The 20,020-nt window shown below is 34.9% G+C and overlaps 2 protein-coding genes across 3 annotated transcripts; one reads left to right on the top strand and one right to left on the bottom strand.

The window, feature by feature from the left end:
* The first annotated feature begins 940 nt into the window (after window positions 1-940).
* On the top strand, window positions 941-5,998 carry LOC127964577 (adrenodoxin-like). The gene is made up of 4 exons (XM_052564808.1): window positions 941-1,181; window positions 3,248-3,372; window positions 3,820-3,949; window positions 5,560-5,998. Exons 1-4 carry the CDS (start codon window positions 1,036-1,038, stop codon window positions 5,684-5,686), a joined length of 528 nt encoding a protein of 175 aa, XP_052420768.1. The 5' UTR covers window positions 941-1,035; the 3' UTR covers window positions 5,687-5,998.
* Window positions 5,999-6,221: 223 nt separating this feature from the next.
* Window positions 6,222-18,586, bottom strand: LOC127964572 (rho GTPase-activating protein 20-like). Of its 2 annotated transcripts, none has more exons than XM_052564804.1 (15): window positions 18,323-18,586; window positions 17,023-17,102; window positions 16,316-16,483; window positions 15,575-15,724; window positions 15,378-15,419; window positions 15,210-15,294; window positions 15,042-15,119; window positions 14,855-14,921; window positions 14,563-14,715; window positions 13,958-14,139; window positions 11,029-11,193; window positions 10,518-10,648; window positions 10,126-10,306; window positions 9,840-9,951; window positions 6,222-9,143 (listed from the first exon to the last, which is right to left on the bottom strand). In XM_052564804.1, the coding sequence occupies exons 1-15, from the start codon at window positions 18,392-18,394 to the stop codon at window positions 8,038-8,040; spliced, it is 2,772 nt and encodes a 923-aa protein (XP_052420764.1). In that variant the 5' UTR covers window positions 18,395-18,586; the 3' UTR covers window positions 6,222-8,037. The 2 variants fall into 2 exon arrangements, with proteins under 2 accessions (XP_052420764.1, XP_052420765.1); XM_052564805.1 differs by having other exon boundaries at window positions 17,023-17,099.
* Window positions 18,587-20,020: the final 1,434 nt, after the last annotated feature.

The following is a 20,020-nucleotide window of genomic DNA, read 5'->3' as shown; positions in this document are numbered from 1 at the left end:
CACTTAACCAGCTATTCAGTTTAATTTATTACTTTTACATTTAACAGACTCTTTTATCCAAAGTGTTTTAAAAAATAAGTACAACAGAAGCAATCAAACCAAAAAAAAGCAATGCAAGTGCTGTGAGAACTCCTGGTTAATCTAACACAATAACAAGTTTTTTTGTTTTTTTTTAAGTTAGCGGGTTATTTTTTTATAATAAATAATAAAAAAATAATAGAGAACATTTGCGTCAGAAGGTTTTTTTTATTTAAAAAAAATACATAACGGCAAATGAGAAACCGCATGGCAGGCATCGATTTAAAAGTAGTGCTGTTGCCAGGAATAGCCGTTAGGTGGCAGTGTCTTCACACACACACCTTCACACACACACACACACACACACACACACGTTTACAGTCTGGTTTACTGTCTTTGTGGGAACTGTCCATACGCGTAATGATAAACTGTACAAGCCGTGTATTATCTCGCCCTACACCAACCCTAAAACTAAACCTAATCCTTACATAAAGCTTTATGCAATTGTACATTCTCAAAAAAATAAAAACAATAATAAATAAATAAATAAACTCATTCTGTATGATTTATAAGCTTGTTTCTTCACGGGGACCTTAATTTAGGTCACCAAGGTTTCCCTGAAACACACACACACACACACACACTAGCCAAAACATTTATTGTTTTGCATTTCATAATTATTTTACAGTGAAAGATGACTAGTCAAGTCTAATGTATTTTTATTGCTGTATTGTATCCAAAGCTTACAGAAAGCTTGCTGTTATGTCTCTTAAGAGACTTAAATATTTTTTAATGCTGGCTGATGTTCTATTTCCTCAAAAATCCCCAATCGCTCATCTCAAAACCCACAGGACGTTCCTGAAGGAACACATGACGAATTATTTCCGGGATGGCCTACAAATTGACGTCACGACTGAACAGTACTATTTCCGCCACATATAAAGAGTCGGAAGTTGAACTCCATCACACACATGAAACGGTGGTAGTAAGTTCTTCAGCGGTCTGTCAACAAAATATATGACAATGTCTGCATGTGCACTGAGAGTGTTTCTCCAGCGAGCGTCTGTGATGCGTAACGCGGCGCATCAAACATTCAGTCACGCGAGAGCGTTTCCTCAACGCGTGACCGCGAGCAGACGAATAAACACATCAACTTCACTAAGGTAAGAAACTATCTTTTTAAAAGTATCGAGTCCTGAAGACTTATCCATATTAACAATTTTGTCTGCAGCGATGTGGTGATGTAATGTCCTCAAAAGTGTGTCTTACATAAAATACTTCACCTAGCTAGATTAACAGTTAGATAACAAAATGTCAAAACGAGTAGTTTTTTAAATAGACAGTTCTTTAGCGTTTCCGTCAAACAAAAGATTGCTTATGTTTCTTAGGGTTCACATAATAATACAATATATATAATGTTGAAAATGCAATGGTTGTGAAATTTTGTCAGATGTCACATATTCATACATTGACTAAAATGACCTTGAGATCTGTAGGGTAAGTCATTAAAACATGGGTCAGATAAGTTCTGTGTGATCTAACATAATGTGCTTCCACAGTCCAACATTGACACATGGTTTGATCTTTTATCTTTAATACAATGACATACATTTGTGGCTTAAGTCTGCAACTATTCTTGGGCTTACTGTATTTCCAGTTGTGTAATAGGTTGAACACTTTGGTTATCCGTTTTGTTGTAGGTGTTTTTTTTTTTTTTTTTGTGGGTCAAGGCTATTGGGTTACATGTGCATTGTGTAATAATTTGTTCCTCTTTATTTTATGTTATCTGTCTTTATCTCATTTTTATCTTTGGGTCTATGTCTGGTGACTAAGACTGTGACTATTGTTATGGTTGATGCACTGATAGCTGAAGCTTCCTCAAGTTTATTTTGCATACACACAAGCCAAACCTCTGGAGTACTTGATCTGCATGGTCAAATTTACATCGAGTTGTCAAATATTTCCAAATCTTGACATTTGTTCAGGGCATAGCTACATGCTATTATACAAGCAACTGCATTCATAGTTCATAATGATAATGAAATATAATAATAATAATAATAATAATAATAATAATAATAATAATAATAATGGTTATATTAAGTACATTTATAATATGTGACCCTGGACCACAAAACCAGTCATTAGGGTCACATTTCTGAAATTGAGATAAATGCATCAAGTAAATAAGTAATGAGAAAATAAGCTTTCCATTGATGTATGGTTAGTCATGATGGGACAGTATCCGGCTGAGATGCAACTATTTGAAAATCTGGAATCTGAGGGTGCAAAAAAATCTTCCTTTAAAGTCCAAAAGAACGTCCTTCGCAATGCATATTACTAATCAAAAATAAAGTTTTGATATATTTATGTAAGGAAATTAGCTAAATATCTTCATGGACATGATCTTTACTTAATATCCTAAAGATATTTGGCATGAAAAAATTATAATTTTTCCCCAAACAATGTATTATTGGCTATTGCTACAAATATACCTGTGCTGCTCATGACTGGTTTTGTGCTCTAGGGTCGCATATATTACAAGTATTACTGTTGAGTATAGTGGACTTCTTTCAAAAAATCGGACCAGTACTTGCATGACTAGTGTGTTACACTGTAGTCTCTCTCTCTCATTATATACAAATCCAAGTGATTTTTTAATGATGGCTGATTGTAATAAAGTGGCCTAAAAAGGATGTCTGTATTAGTTCAAAAGGTAGTACTGTATATTGGCAAAATAAACACATTTTATATATACAATATCATCTTTTGCCTACTGAAGAACACTTTACCTAAATCCTCTCAATGCTCCCTCTTTGTGTTTAAGCCTCCATGCATAAATAGTCTTTTCTCAGGAGGATTTTACTACAGCTTTGAATTCATGCTCAGGATATTGTTGTAGTTGTGTATTGAACTGTACTGTAAATGATTACTCATTCTTCCATTCAGCACAGAAGCTAGCTTTTACTTAAAAGTTCCTGAAAATGAAAAACAGAGGTATGTCAGGAAACTCTGAATGAAATGGGATAAAACTGTGAAACAACATTTCAAGGGAAGTCCCTTGGCTTCTTAAACAATGGTCTGATTAACAACAACAACGAGGTTTAGCCAACGTTTTCGGCAAAAGGTGATTAAGGATACAACAGATCATTGTTCTAGGTTTTTCATACAGCACTTATGATGATGGCTTCATCTTTGCACTCTAAGTCTTAAAAATGTCTCTGTGCAGGGCTGAGGAGAAGGTGACGGTTCACTTTCTGAATCGAGATGGAAAAAGGATCACGGCGAAAGCTTTAACTGGAGAATCACTACTCGATGTGGTTGTTAACAATGATCTAGATATTGATGGATTTGGTAAGTGATTTAAAAATATTGTACATAGTGTAAAAATGTAAGTTTTATTTGTTCAGGCAACTATAAATGTTTTCCTTCACACACTATAAAGAGTAAAAACATGCCGTTTCTTCCTGCTCTGATCCTTAATATGGCATTGTCACCTATTGTCACACATTTTTAGACTACCTGACAAACATTTTTTCCAGTGCATATTGTGTACCATCTATGAACACTGCAATTTGACTCAAAAAAAAAAGCAAAGGTAAACATATGTGAGTGCTATAGAAAGGCAAAAATGAGTTGGTCATCGTGAACAGACCAAAGCTTTACAGGACTTTAGTATGTAATCCAAAGGTAAAGCTAGAGATATATTTGAATGCTTATCATGGTAATGTAAGTGACTTTGAGACTTACTAGCTTGTTGCAGGCTAATGTTTTTGTGTGTCTCTTGGGTTGTTGAACTAGGTGCATGTGAGGGAACTTTGGCCTGCTCTACGTGCCACCTTATTTTCGAGGAGGCCGTTTATAAGAAGCTTGGAGCTGTTTCTGACGAGGAAATGGACATGCTGGACTTGGCTTATGGGCTTACAGACACGTGAGTGGACAGATCACTCAACAATAGGAGATCATTTTAATATTGTCTTCAAAGGCCATGCAACAGCTGTGGATATCAATAAATAACATAATATTGATGTTTAAATACACTTTCCTAATCTATGTATGCAGAGACAACAATTAGTAAGCCATTCATAGTTTGATTCCCCTGTAAATGTAAACACTGTAGCTCAATATCACTGCTCTGTTTGTTTAAGCATTGTGACCAGCCCATAACTGTAACATTGGCCCAGCCAGTGGAGTGAGTTAGAGGCAGAGTTACCGTACTTTCCGCACTATAAGGCGCACTTAAAAGCCTTGAATTTTCTCAAAAAACGTCAGTGCACCTTATAATCAGGAGTGCCTTATATATGGATCAAGGCGCTCTGTCAAAATGTTTACATTCCCTTTAGCACAGCTCCATCTAGTGGATGCATAACGCAAACCCAGTCAAACATTTGACTGCAGTATCTTCTATAATCCGGTGCGCCCTATAAATGAAAACAGTTCTAAAATAGGCCATTCATTGAAGGTGCACCTTATAATCCGGTGCGCCTTATAGTGCGGAAAATACGGTAGCTATTTGTGATTAAACCCCATTTCCATATGATTTCAACACTTGCCGTAGAATAACTGACTTCACCTTAAAAGGACAGTTCATCCAAAAATGAAAATTGTCATAAATAACTCACCCTCAAGTTGTTCCAATCTCCTAATACTTTCATTCTTCCTCGGAGCACAGTTGAAGCTATTTTCATTGAAATCCGAGAGTTTGCTGCACCTCCACTGACTTACGAAAACATCATATTAGCCCCTTTCACACTGCACGTCGGACCCGGCATATTGCCGGAACATTGCCTGGTTGCCTTCTGTGTGAAAGCAACCACGTCCCGGGACTGATTCCGGCATTGAACCCGGGTCGGGGACTAGTAACATTGCCGGGTTCAACACGGGACGAGTGCTGTGTGAACAAAAGCCAGATCTAATGCCGTGTCGAAGTGATGACGCACGTTATCGCGCGACTCTTTTACCGGCTGTTTTGAACGAAGATCAACGTTCGCGATGGAAAAAATATGTGCAAACTGTAATGAAGCAGAGATCAGTTTGTTTCTCACTTGCCGTGCTGATGCCGAGATCGTTCCCTTGCTTCAGTGAAAGTATAATGTGACTAACGTTTTCGACTCGTACATTACACGTCATGCCCTGATGTCACGTGTCGTTACGGGATCTTTACGGGTTGTGTGTGAAAGCACGCACATACCCTGGGTAATCACTGGCAGTGTGAAAGTGCAAAATCTAACGACCAGGAAACAATTGCCGGAACACTTTACCCGCGTATTTGCCAGAATGGCAGTGTGAAAGGGGCTATAAATTAGTCTGTGTTACTCCAGTGGTTCAATTGTAGTAAACGAAAGTCTTTGGGGCTTGTAACAACTTGACGGTAGTTAATTAATGACAGAATTATCCCTTTAAGAGCCACAAGTTACATTAAAAAGTGCACATCTTTTGAATTGTCTGTTTTAGCAGTTCATTATATAAACTGAGTTCAGTGCTTGATATGAATATTCATGGCAAATCTTCAGATTTCTGTTTTGCATGTACATCTTTCAGATCTCGCCTGGGCTGTCAGGTGTGTTTGAGGAAGGAACTGGAGGGGATGATTCTGCGTGTGCCAGACGTGATATCTGACGCTCGAGTTGACAGTGAAAAAGAGTCCTTCACAGCCCCCCCCAAATAATAATCTATCAAATAAAGCCTAGCTGTATCTCATAAACACTGCATTATGGAGATATCTTTAATAACAAGTATTTTAATATGTACTATTTTAATAGAAAACAAAATTTTAAATGATAACATTTATCGTTTAATATTATTTCCATGCTGCCATAAGTAGTTTTTATAAATTTGGTGATTGTCATTTTTTTATTCTGCAATTCTTTGTGTCACAATGAGAGGTGGGGATATCTTGTTGTTTTACATATTGAATGCAGAAATAACTGTAACTGATTTATTTCAATAAATATGTTGTTTAACTTTTTAAGTTGCACAATTTTGTTAGTTTTTTTTGTTTTGTTTTTTTTTGTATTTGAAAGCTGGAACATCATCCTCAAGCAAGTTCATGTGATTTATATTTGAACATATTTTGCTGTTATGTCTCAGTTATATTGATGGGTTGTAAATGTTGACAGGAGCACAGTGAGAATGTGAACTACTGAGCCGAAATATGTTTGCAAGAATTAACATGTTGAAAAATAAACTAGGGCACACACAAGTGGGATTACTAGTTTTAATAGGATTTATGGTACAAAACATTTTCGTTTATGGATGCAAATTCACATTAAATACTTGAGCACTGTATTGAACAGCACTGATTTTTAAAGCGCTATAAAATATTGTAATTATAAATCTATTTTCTGTCAAACAGTTTTGTATACTTGTTACAAAAAAGGTTTGGTTGCATTTACAAAAAGGCATAACAATGTTCAAAAATCATCTAAAAACTAAAAATGAAATCAGCTTGGACCTCAAAAACATTTATCTTACAGAATCAAAATATGTATAATACATCCCTTAGGACGATCCCTAATGATTATTTTGGTATTTCAAGTAATCTGTTAATTATTCTGTAATAATTGTAATAATTATCGCATCATTTTTTTCTGGTAATAAAAAAGACCTAAGCAAACAATAGACTTTAAATACACATAATAAAAATGAGGCAGTAATAATTTTGTTCAAATAAAATATAAGAATTAATCACTTTTGTCTTTTGTACATGATGTATTATATCAAATGCCTGCAAAGAGCACAAACTGCCTGGCAATAGTTTTTTTTTTTTTTTTTTACAATTTACAGCACAAACTAATCCTTGTTTAAAATATTGACTTAACCATATTTAATTAAAATGTCCAATTAATATTTTAGATTTGCACCATATCTCTGTGATAGCAATGCAAGGCCAGCCACTGTCATTTCTTTAAAAAGAACATGTGGACGTCAAACCATTCAAACTCAGAGCAAGGGTTTAAACTTTTATTTTGAAGTTGTCTGTGGAATTCGATGATAATATAGTCGATGATAATATAATTGAATATTTGAGTTTAATTGTGGAATCGTGACAGCCCTAATACCCCTACTGAATGTAATCCTGAAAAGGTCATTTTATAATTTGGATTTTACGTGTGTGCTATTTTTGAATGTTTTAAATGCTTCAGTTTAACTTGCATAAGGAGGAAAAGTGAGTTTTTTAATGTAAGTACAATAAAATCCCATGCAGATTGTTCTAATGCTTATAAATATTTTCAACAAAAAAAGGCATTATAAAGCTCAAACAGCAAGTATTAATAAAATGAAATTATACTGTAAAATGAGAATATCCCAGCATGTTTTAAACAGCTGTTATGATTCCAGAGTCAAAAAAGTTGTATACCAGTGGCCCTAACCTAAGTTGCTATGAAACTCTTTGAGCGATTGATGCTTTGGCATCTAATTTCTAAAATCTGTTTGGATTCTCACCAATTAGGCCAATAAAGCTAATAGCTCCATTGATGATGCTGTGGCTCTGCGTCTCAATTCAATTTTGTAATAACTTGAAACCCCCAATACTTATGTCAGAGTCCTTTTTGTGGACTATAAATCTGCATTTAATACAATTATTCCAGTTAAAATTTTTGATAAGTTTAAGCAATTGGGGATTGAACACTCCCTTGCTCTTTGGATTTTGGATTTTTTGCAGAACAAAACACAAGTAGTTCAAATTGATAATACATTCTCAAGACTTGAGACAATTAGCGTGGGGGCCCCACAAGGATGTGTACTGTCACCATTATTGTATTCGGTCTAAACTAATGATTGTGTTTCACATTGTAAATCAGTGCAGATTTTTAAGTTTGCAGATGATACTACATTGATTGGTTTAATAACAGATAATAACAAATCAGACTATTGATAGGAGGTTTCTACACTGTTTAAATGGAGTTGCACTCATAATCTGAAGTTGAATTAAAAAACAAAGGACATGGTATTTGATTACCAACTAGGGTGTTTGGTAATAAATAAATTTGGAGCGTGTAATTGTTAATTACTTGTTCACACAATCCACTGGCTACTACTGCAACAGCTGAGCTTTTGGCCTCTCCCAACAGCTTGCTTCTCTCTGAGAGGAGAACCATCCATAAAGTAATCTCTGACTATTTTTCCAGAGGAAGGGTGCAAATCAAGTGCTTTAAACCTATACTGCTTCCCCGAAAGTTTGGTAGACTTCAAACCTGCATTCTGTCCCCTGGTTTTGTGCACCGTCAACTTGCAACTCTGTCCATAAAACACACTCTGTGGTAGCTTGACCTCTTCTTCAGTCCTGGTTTGACAGTTAAATCTGATGGTCTGAGATTCAGGGGAATACTTGGGGTCTCCTAAAGGGCTGTGCTTGGGGCTCCTTGGCCCTTTGTAGAAACTGCCTTTTCCTTTATGTAAAGACTTTTGAGTGGGAGTCTGTGAGAATTGTTTTCGGTTGAGCTTTTGTAAGGCCTGCTGATAAGGAGGAGGATTTTTGGGCATTTGGGCATTAATATCAGTGAAGTTCCTCTGATAATTTGGTGGAGATAATTTCTCATTGGGCAAGCTGTCTGGATGTTGGTAATCTGTGCCATTTTGAGTGAGTAAATCAACCTTGGCTGGAGAATCTTGAGCAGAATGAAGGGTCTTTCGGGTGGACAGAGAAGATGGACTGTCTATTGAACTCACAGGTGAGTATGTCGATGAAGTCACTGGCGATGATACATTGGAGGTTGGTGGAGTTTGTTTTTCTCTCATGAAATTCAGTTGTTGAAAGTTTTGATCCATGAACACATTATCATTGACCTCATCAGGTCTCTTAAACTCTTCATGTATTCCACTTTCTATGGTTATTTCCTGCTCATGAGAAGTCAAAGCAATGGTGGACATGGAGTGTCTGTGTAGTTTCAGGGATCGGAGTTGACGCACTGCGGATGTACAGTTTCTGATCTGTGCCTGTGGGATGGAAGACAGCAAGTCGTTTTCTGGACAATCGAGGTCACAATCACTCAGTGACATGAGTGAGTCCATACTACGACTGTCTTTAAGAAGATGGGTCTTAGAAATGTCCTCTGGGTCAGTATTAACCTCATTCTTTAGACTCTCATAACCTGAATCTGACATCTGCTGCAGGGACCCAACTAGAGGCAGGAAGAGAAAAGAAATACATAGACAGTAAAATATAAAAGAAATTGTGTGAGAACATTGTTACTTTATGAAATTACAGTATATTGAACTGATCTGAGGTCTTCAGATCATTTGGGAAAATACAGTGTTTTTGTTATATTAAAAAATCTATGAAAATATTTTTTGTTAAATTAAATATTAATATTAAAGGAAACAATCATAACTTAAATGGAAACTTAAAATGTTGCCTTGGTAGTTAATTAAAGGGGGAAAAAAATAAATAAATAAGCTGAAGTACTAAAATGACTAAAAGTAGAATAATAGGTATAAATATTAAAAACAAAAAGCAATAAAACATTAATTGTATTAATAACTTTTTGTTAGTGCTGGGCAACAATTGTGATTAATCACAAAGTTTTTGTTTATATAATATATGTGTGTCTACTGTATATATGTATTATGTATAGATAGAGGAACACACATACAGTATATATTTTGTAAAACATATAAAATATTTACATGTATATACACTTTTATTTTGCATGCGATTAATCGCTGCCCAGGATTCTTTTTTTTTTTTTTTACATTATTCAATTAAGCAGTTAAATTAGCTAAAGTACATTTTTCAGGCTGGCAAAATATTATACGGTGTTGTTTTGTATTGTTGTGTACAGTGTGTGTTTGTGAATTATGTCTGTATTTATAGTAACCTGATCCGTGTTTGCTTCTATTGTCTTCAGTCAAATCCTTTAAGAGGGTTATTATTTCATCCCCAAACAACGCACAGCAGTTGTCAATCAAGACATGCACAAGGTCACACACCTGTGTACAGATTGCATTGGCGATTACATTTCCATTTCCTTTCCTATGTCGATTACATTTCCATTCCTACTGCCATTTTATGTTTTTAGAGAGCAATAACGATGATGACTTCAGCTAATACTCATGCACTCTGCAGATATTATAATATTTTAATAATAAAGCATGTGCGCTTACCTTTTTGGCATCTTTCTCATGAGATTGTAGTTTGCGATTCCACAGACAGCTAGGTGCTATACACACAGCCAGGTTAAAAGAGGTCATCTGGTTGTGCTCAGCATTTAGCTGAATGTGATGCAGCATTGCTATCATGTGTCTCAGCAGCAGGAGATTTTCTTTAGGTAAAAGCTGAACAAGCCTGTGAATATGGGCAGAATCACCATATCTAAGTTATCGGTCTTCATGATTATATAACTCATAAAGCTAAAGGACATTGGCTGCTAAACCTAAATCTGCTTAAGGTGTGCAGTAATATCATAGCCTTGATCCATCCTTATCAAGGTTTTATCCGTCTTTATTAACTAGAAATACAAAACCAGATAAACTAATCAGAGCGTAACTGACTTTACCTCTGAACTTCTTGTAGCAGGTTTCTCTCTGTTATTTGTCCATTTCTTTCACCATCCTGCTCCACTGCTTGGAGCCATTGCTCATAGAGCTCCTCACACAATAGGCTGCCCGGTATATTGCGTAAGAATTCCTGCCAATCAAAAACACAGATATGAGAACAAGTCATCATGATACAGATGTTTGATCTTGACTTACACTACACTTCAATAGTGTGGTGTCAATGTTTTTATTTTATTTTTATTTTTTTTATAGAGACATTTATAATGTTATAAAAGCATATTAGAATGATTTCTGAAAGATCATGAAAATTCATCTTTGCCATTATCAGGAATAAGTTACATTTCACAAATAATATTCAAATATAAAAGTGTTATTTCATAATATTTCTGTTTCAACTGTATTTTTAATCAGCCTTGGTGAGAATAAGCTACTTCTTTCGAAAACATTGCTGTGATACTTTTACAGACCCTAAACTTTTGAAGAGTGCACATACATAAATATCTACAGTACCTTGAACACTGAAGCAGTGACAAGTACAGGTTCTCCACTGAGTGGCTCTTCATAGTGACCAGAATCTAGTTTTTCCCTCAATTCTCGGCAGGCCTTCACTCCAGCAGATCGCCGGAATATCCCACGCGTCACGGCCCCTTCACTGCACAAACACTTCAGCATGTCCTTCAAAAACAAAAAACAGGTGGTTTGACTGCAATACTATTGTAAATTCATGTTATCATATTTTATACTATATTAGTATAATATTTTAACTTTTTCATAAAGGAATACAAATGTTTTAAGGTGTTTTTTCGACATTTAATTATGCAAAGAATTATACATCTTTTAATTGACATAATATAACAGTCTTAACGTAATATTACGCTGCTTCCGTAAATCTTTCTCATTGTGATGAAGTTCATAAAGTAATACAAGGCAAGGCAAGTTTATTTATATAGCACATTTCTTACACAATGGTAATTCAAAGTGCATTAGCCTACATAAAAGGAATTCAAATGATCATAAAACAAATAATAACAACAATAAAACAAGGAATTTACAAAACCTTTTAAAATTATAAAAAAATATCTTTTAAATGAATTAAACAGTTAAGAATAGAAAACGATTATTCATAAAATACAGTGCATTCAGTTCAGATTTAGCACAGTGCCAATCCAATAAATGCACAGCTAAACAGATAAGTTTTGAGTATGGATTTAAATGGCTAATGTTTTGGCACATCTGCGCTGTGTTACCCAAAAGCATCGTAGACTCATTGAAACCAATGGAGTTACGATCAACTTAGGCTTATGATGCTTTTGGGAAATACAGCCCCTGATCTCTTCAAAAAAGCTGATTCCAACTGTGGGCGGCATAATAGCTAAAAGCGGATTCCCCTTGTTTTGGGTGAACCCTTGGTATTTCTAACTGACTTGTCATAATCTGAGTGGTTTGTTGGTTTATATATTTAGGGAGCCATTGCTCATAGAGAACTTTACATATAGTAAAATATTACTCCAGTAAAAGTAAAAGTACTCCTTTTTCAATTTTACTCAAGTGAAAGTACAAAAGTACTCAATTTTTTATGTACTTAAGTAAAAAAGTACTGAAAGATAGAGGTTTGCAATTTTATATAGGCTATTTAATTTAATTTTATATTAGCACATATTTTTAATAATCCTACTGCTCAAAATACCTGGGATTTTTTCCAAAATAACCACTATATGAGTCAAGATATATTTTTGTTGTTGATATGGACTACGCTGATGAGAGTGATGTTAACTGTGAAGCTTACACTGTGATGTACCTGAGAGAAAACAGAGATGACCATCTGATCTTCACCAGAAAGAACAAAGTATTTTAAAGTTTGTTGTTTTACAGAACATCACAGTTATATATGACATGATAATAAGGCCTGAAGTTAGGAAGAACATTTTAAGGAAAATATTATTATATTTTCATAATGATTTTTTCCTTCTCAAATCTTGACTGTGGTGTAAAAACACCCCTGGTCAAACGGGGTGCATCACAATTACTGTAGTTACCATGTTCTGAACATCACATCCTTTCTTTTCTCCCCAGATGTAATCTTTATATATATATGTGTGTGTGTGTGTGTGTGTGGTTGAATAAAAAAAATGTGGACATCATTTATAAAAATTACCTCAAGTTAGCGCAAGCAAGCTTGTTAGCTAGACAGTTAGCATCAGCTAACAATATTTACTTATTTTCAGTACAGTTATGAATAAACATTTAAGTCTGCCTACTCCTCTAGTTAATCCAAACAACGTTAATATAAAATATAAAATAAAATAACGTTACTGTTGATAAACAATATAAAAACAGACGTCACATAGGACATGATAGCATTTTAATAAAACATTTGAACATGCATGAGTTATTTTATTTAATCTGTGTTAGTTTAAGGTGTTTGTTTTGGTTTTTTGGTTTTTTACCTAAAACACAGAGACGCTGATATCTGTCTCCATCGTCTGCCCTCGAGCATTTCAGCGGTATTAAATAGATCACTCTTTACAGCGGATTTAGTTCCCAACCAACTGACAATTTTGACCTAAATATGATTTTCAGTTACAATAATTAATCCAAAATTTAGACATTGATAACTTACTTTTAGCAACATCAGACGCACGCGCGCTCACAAGTTCTCCCGGTTCTTTCTTCTGGGGACTCGCACTAAACGGTTCATTTGAATCAGTGAGTGGTCGACTCCAGAACAGCTGCAATCGGATCATTCTAATTCGTAAACGAATCGTTTGGAGCGATTTGCGATCCGATTTAAAAGTTTATTTTGAAAAGACTCAGTTCGTTCATGATGAATCAGACACCGCTTCTGCGTGTCGGTGCACGTGATATATTATAGGGAGTAACGATATTTTTATGAAATGTAGTGAAGTAAAAAGTACGATCTTATACTTTGGAATGTAGTGAAGTAAAAGTAAAAGTTACTCAAAATAAAACTACTCCAGTAAAGTACAGATACTTGAAAAATGTACTTAAGTACAGTAACGAAGTAAAGCTACTCCTTTACTGTCCACCACTGCATCCAACTGTTAACTTCATCAATGCATTGGCAGAGGGAGTCACTGGGGCTGTAGTCATTTGGATAAGGTAAGGTAAATCAAGTATCATCAGCATATAGCTGTGATAGGAAATTTGGTTCTTTCTCATTATTTGGCTTAGTGGGAGCCATGTACAGGCTAAACAAGAGCGGTGCAAGAATTGAGCCTTGTGGGACTCCGTATGTCATTGATGTCCACTTAGACCTATGCTCTCCTAAACTCATATAATAACCTCTCCCTTCTAAGTATGACCTGAACCATTTGAGGACCATCCTAGAAAGCCCGACCCTGTTTTCAGTCTCTCTTGAAGAATGTTATGATCAAAAGTGTCAAATTCAAATACAGAACAAATTATCTTTTTAACCTACCACAATGGGTGATGGCAGGGTATTGTCTTTTATTACATCACTGAGTGGTCGACCAAACAGATGTCCAGAAGCTTGTGTTATAGTTGGGCCAGGAGATTCGGATCGGACAGCCTGTTCAATGTTGAAGCTTCGTTTAAAAGCCCAGCTAATAAGAGACATCCTCTTCCTCCTGCTTTTCTGTTCTGCAAGGATAAATGCATGCAAGAGAGGCCAACAGGATAAAAAAAAAGAGGCAACATTTCAAGATGTTGTGTATGTGTGTTAGTTGTTGGGGTGGGTGAGATTTGAGTGCCAGAAGAACTGGGGTGAGAAACATGTTGATTTCAAACCAAATCATTTCTATACAGTATGTATTTGTAGAATACTGTATATGGCTTTATATTCATTATTTATTTTGTGTGTGTGTTTATGTTTTGATATAGGTGTGGGCTTTACGTACAAATAACTGTACAGTCTGTGAAATGTAGAATGCAAGGAATATCATCACGGAAGTAAAATAAAAAATATTATTGTTTTCGGTAAGAAAAATATTTGATTATTTAATGCATACAAAAACGAGCACGAAGGAGTAGTTTGGTAGTATTATGAAAATAGACATCTCTCACCTGTGAAGGTGCTGTTTATTTGACTGGGCCTCAGGAAGAACTGACAGAGAGCATCAATTGGCAAAAGCGCCATCTGGCTGTAGGATGATGTTACTGCCTCTTGCTGCAGCAGGCGAATGTGGCTCATCTTAATGCTGTAAGGACACTCATGACCTGGTGGAACAAAAGCCCTTTAAAAAAACTACTGTGCAGGGAAAGTATCAGATTATACCACAGTACTTTAATCTGTTCATTCACATGTTAAATGTTTGATTGCTTTGATGATTTGAGAAATACTGTTTAAAACTATTACCAATTAAAGGGTATGGAGTTTCATCTTGTTTTGAACACACCCACAACTTGTAATCTTTTACTCCACCCTGTGAACAAAGACAAAAGCAATCAATCAGTAAAATAAAAATAAGTTCTAAAATCCATTCATTCATTCAATATAGTTAGTGAGTGAGTTAGTTAGTAATTGTTATGCAGTTTTAACATACCGAAAGACCAAACAGTTGCAGTGCTGTGCTAATGACATCAGAGGTGCAGTCTGTGTTGCTGATAAAAAGAGTCTTTGCCTAGAGAGATATAAGCAAATAAACTTTCACTTACATTTACATCAAAGCGACAGTACATAATTTTATAATCACAAAATAATCAGTTCTCACATAGGCACAGTTCCCAACATCCTTTGCAAATATCTTGAGTGGAATCATCTTTGGATCATCACTCTTTTTTTCTTCTTGTATGCAACTAATTGAAAAGAGGGAGAACAAAAATTTAGGTACGAGGGTTTATTTCTTTATTGTGCTTTTTGTAAAAATAGAAGAACTGACCTTTCAATGAGAGGCAGCCACCTGTCTTTCTCTTCTGAAGTGCTGTGCGCACACACGCACACACACACACACACACACACACACACACACACACACACACACACACACACACACATAAGGAGGAAATCAATGGGTCTGCTTAAAATGGCTATATATAGGCCTGCTGTACCTCTGTGTGTGTGTGTGTGTGTGTGTACCTAAAAGTAGCCACACAGTTGTAAGTTGGCCAGCCCATGACGAAGCTTCTCTCTGAAGCAGTACTGGCCTCACACACCTCATCCACACAGCTGGCTGTCCACATCTCACTAACACGCACACACTTCTTCTGCTTCACCTGCATTACTGACCTGAAGAAAAAAAAAATCTCAAATTATTCGAAGACCAAATTATTATAACTATACCATCTTACAACTTTAACTTTGTAGCTCCATACTACCATTTTGAAATGTGGGTTAATTGTGTTTGTTTGTTTATTTATTTAATTGAATACATTTATTAAGGAAAGACATGTAAATTTGATTAATTAAAGTGACCACAAAGACATTTACAGCAAAATCCTATTTCAAATAAATGTTGTCAAATAAACTTTTGAACTACTTATGCATGGAAAAATCCTGTATCACAGTTTGCACAAAATTAATAAGAGTTTAAATAACTCTTTTTCAGTATTGATAATAATAAGAAATCAGCATATTACTGGATATTAAATTGCATTTTAAAATATGTGAAACAGTTATTTTAAATTCTAATATTATTCTAATATTTAATTATTATTAATCATTTTACTGATCCAGTAAATGCAGCCTTGTTGAGCATAGGAGACTTTTTTAAAAACATAAGAAAATTACTGATCCCAAATTTCTAAATGTATGTGCACTTCAATATTTGGATGAATTTTATGTATTTGAGTTCTTCTCAGTGCATTTCCTCATCCATACTTGGCCTTGGTGATGATGAGAAGATCATTGAAGAGGATCAGGAATCTGTCCTGGTTTTGAAGGCCTGTCTGCAGCACCACATTTCCTTGGCAAATGAGTTTCCTGGTTGGGCTGAGCAGAGACTGGATCAGGGCAAAAATGTCCTGGCTAACCTGAGATGTGCAATCCCTGACACACACATGAGGGAAAAGGATACAACATTAAAAATCATATATAAAATACACAGTTTCCCCAAGCCAGGCATTTTCCCCTAGATGTTTGCATATGAAACACGTCCAATCAATCCATCTGTGATTAATCAAAGCTTCTGACTTAAGTGCTCTTTCACGTGCTTTATTGATAAACTAGCTCCAATGTTATAGCTGAAAATTTCAGAAAGAGCACATGCTCTTCAGTCAGCCTGTCTGATGGCAGACAACTTTGTTTCTCTGTCACTCTTTCACACACTCAAACACGTGCAGATGCTAGATGCTAGATGCTGAGACCACACAAGCTGGTTCTACGGCATCTCTTCATTCTCTCCTTTCAGTGAAAAGGAGATGCAAGCAAGCACTGGCTGTGACATTGAGACAGAAGTAGGTAACAAACTGCTCACTGAGCCTGAAACAGACTTTAAAGTAATCTAAAGGCCATGCAGTCTGATATTTACAGTATGTTTACAGAATGCATCATTAAATACACACAGTTTTAGTTTTCAAAACTCATACCTTGCAACAGATTTTGACTTTGTAAGGGCTTTGCTGAGAATAACAGAAGGTGCTGACTGTCTGCGCTGAGAGAAAGTCTTCTAGAGAAAAAATAACAGAGAGTAATGTAATATAACAAAAGAGAATAAGATAAAAACACAGGTGATCACAGCCATGCTGATATTTGGTTTAACAGCACAATTCTCATTTATCAGTTATGATTACGATCATCATTTGTTGATTATATTTTTATAAATTTTATATTTGTTCAGTTTTTATTGGAAAGAGTTCATGAAGCTTCATCAATTAATGCATACTAGCACAATGTATATTTGCATGTGTTGATGATATTGCATTTGTTGTCATTTAGTTGCCCCGTTATATAAATTTTTTCAGTTATTTTCTAAATTGATTCATTTACTTTTATTGTTTTTTATTTTTATTATACATTTAAGATTATATATATGGTTATGGTTGATGGTATTGCATTTGTTGTAAAAACCTTTACGCCCCTCCTTTAAATATTTGTTTTCCGTTTTTTTCTAGATTAATTTACTTTTTATTGTTTTAAATACTTCTATAAAAGTTATATTTATTATTATTGTTTTTCTTTTACATTTTTTTTAAACCATTTTGCCTGCCTTTATTTTGATAGGCTAAGCAGAGACAGGAAGCGCTGAAAGAGGAGAAAAGGACAGGTATAAGAACCCAAACTTACAGTATATTGGAGCACTGCCCACAAGGCTATGGATTTGGTATAAAAAATATTTTAAATGATTATTTATGTCATCATTTTATTTTATTCCATTTTCTTTCTTTTTTTGCCAACTTAATTTCTGAAGTTTAAAATGTGTTATCTGCAAAATCACAGTACAGCTGTGTGTATAAATAATTCAGTGCTCTCTTGTATTGATTGGGACTTCTGCTGTCCTTATCTGAGCTATTTTATGTGCCTTTTTCAACATTGCACTAATTTTATTAACACTCTCCACTCTAGATTGTTTTATTTAATCTCCTTTTGCTTTTATTTGAAATCCACTTTTTTATTATTTTTTTTTTACTGAATTTGTTTTGTTAATCTTCATGATGGAGCTTAATGCTGAGGCTAAACCCTGGTAAATACTCGCTGTGCACCAGACATGCTGTTTTTCTGTTGAATCTGGTAAACCTATGTGATGTTAAAAAAACAAACCAGTGCCATATTGCTTAATGGAAGAAATATTATGACATGGTAACTTTTGTTATGTAAATGAAATAGGCTACATAAATTGGTATAGAGCACCTACCAGCAATGAGCACCTGTTTATATTCCGTTACTTACGTTGGAGTGCTGATATTCCCCACAACTTTTGGTTCGGCTTCTCTTCTGCAATCCTGCCTCATATGGTCCCATGGTTAAAATCCAAGTAAAAAAACTGTGTATAGGTGATTTAGAGGATTGATCAGATCACTGCTTCCATATCATCATCTGCCTCCGAGTAATCCTCCCTTTGCTGCTTTTCTTTTCTGTTTCAGTTTGGTAGAAATACAGAATCCAGTGGTGTGTTCAATTATCCCGTCCTCCTCACAAGCTCCAGACTCTGAACAATCTGTTTGTCTTTCCTCTATGAAAGATGGAAGATTATGTCTGTGTCTCTGAGCAGCAGGGGGAGGATTTAGGAGGCGGGATCTCGGTACATAATGGGATATGATCTGTGTGTATACAACATATGGATAGTTTTGACAGAGGAGAGAATCTTTATATCTTGTGAAACAACTTTCTTTAATTATATCTGTTTGTCTTTGGGAATAAGATAACATTTTGACAAATATTTCAAGAAAAATCTATTCAGTATTTAGCTATAATAATTCCTTAGGCCAGTTTATCTTCATACCCTGCCCCCTCCTTACTGGGATGAGTAAATGGTCAGACAAGCTTAAGCCTCTTTTCTCACCAGATGTAACCAGTTTGAGTGACCGTTGCTCAAACTATAATCATACTTTCCTCACTGTACTCTGTAAGATTGTCCATTTTGTATACTGATTTTGTCCAGCTACAGTTCATATAGCTGCATTTAGCAAATCTGTCTTTTACACACACACACAAAAAAAAGTCAAATGTCAAAATCAAGAAATTAGACTATCATACATTATAGTGCTGACCTTCTAATAAAATAAACCACAACCCTCTGAACTATAAAGTAAAAAATCCAGTAACTATGCAAACACCAAAACTGAGATTATACATCAGTGTACATCATTTATGTACATCATTTATGTAAATGTACATTGTAATGTTTAAAATACATAAATGTTTAATTTTGAGTCTGTCACCCTCAGCTACTTTATAAAAATCCCAGACGAAGCATGTGCACTTTGGCCATTTAAAATATTTGATTATAAGAAATTAGTACATTTCTAAAAGACAACAGATCTAATCTACAAGATTAGATTAATGAGCAACATTAATAAGTTAAAGTTCTCTATTGTTTTGAAAGGTTCCCTTACTGTTGGTGCCAGCCCTTCACATTTATCATCAAAACATTCTTTTGGTATCAGCAGGCATACACATGCAACATATTACAATAATTCATAGAATGCATAAAGTAAATATGTAATCAGGCAGAATGAACAAAGAAAAAGAGGGATGTCTGGAATGAATGTGTACAAAGATAAAGAAGAGATGGGAATGTAGGGAATTTCATGTCTATTTGTTAGTATAATAAAAGGGAAGGTCTAGGTTAAAAGGTGTTCTTACTTGTATGTGTCAGGTTGCACTTCTACGGTTTTATTGCATTTTACCACTATCATATTTCCTAACGTGTCTTGCAGTATGTGACTAAGCTGTCACAAATGTAAGTAAAGTACAGACTGCAACGCAATGTTATTTTCCAAAAATGTAGAGCATGTATACATATATATACATACATATACATAATATATATATATATATATATATATATATATATATATATATATATATATATATATATATATATATATATATATATATATTTACACACATACAGGTGTATCTCAA

Source organism: Carassius gibelio, chromosome B9, assembly GCF_023724105.1.
Source record: "Carassius gibelio isolate Cgi1373 ecotype wild population from Czech Republic chromosome B9, carGib1.2-hapl.c, whole genome shotgun sequence".
NCBI classification, from domain to species: Eukaryota; Metazoa; Chordata; class Actinopteri; order Cypriniformes; family Cyprinidae; genus Carassius; species Carassius gibelio.
This window is presented reverse-complemented; position numbering and strand designations above follow the sequence as displayed.

Excerpts from the sequence above, each read along its gene's own strand:
- LOC127964572 (XM_052564804.1), bottom strand. The coding sequence starts at position 18,394 with ATGGGACCATATGAGGCAGGATTGCAGAAGAGAAGCCGAACCAAAAGT. Across the intron at positions 14,716-14,854 it reads AACTCCATACCCTTTAATTG|GTCATGAGTGTCCTTACAGC; the intron begins GTAATAGTTTTA and ends TTGTTCCACCAG. Across the intron at positions 9,144-9,839 it reads TAGAAGCAAACACGGATCAG|TTGGGTCCCTGCAGCAGATG; the intron begins GTTACTATAAAT and ends TCCTGCCTCTAG.
- LOC127964577 (XM_052564808.1), top strand. The coding sequence starts at position 1,036 with ATGACAATGTCTGCATGTGCACTGAGAGTGTTTCTCCAGCGAGCGTCT. Across the intron at positions 1,182-3,247 it reads AACACATCAACTTCACTAAG|GGCTGAGGAGAAGGTGACGG; the intron begins GTAAGAAACTAT and ends GTCTCTGTGCAG. Across the intron at positions 3,950-5,559 it reads GCTTATGGGCTTACAGACAC|ATCTCGCCTGGGCTGTCAGG; the intron begins GTGAGTGGACAG and ends TACATCTTTCAG.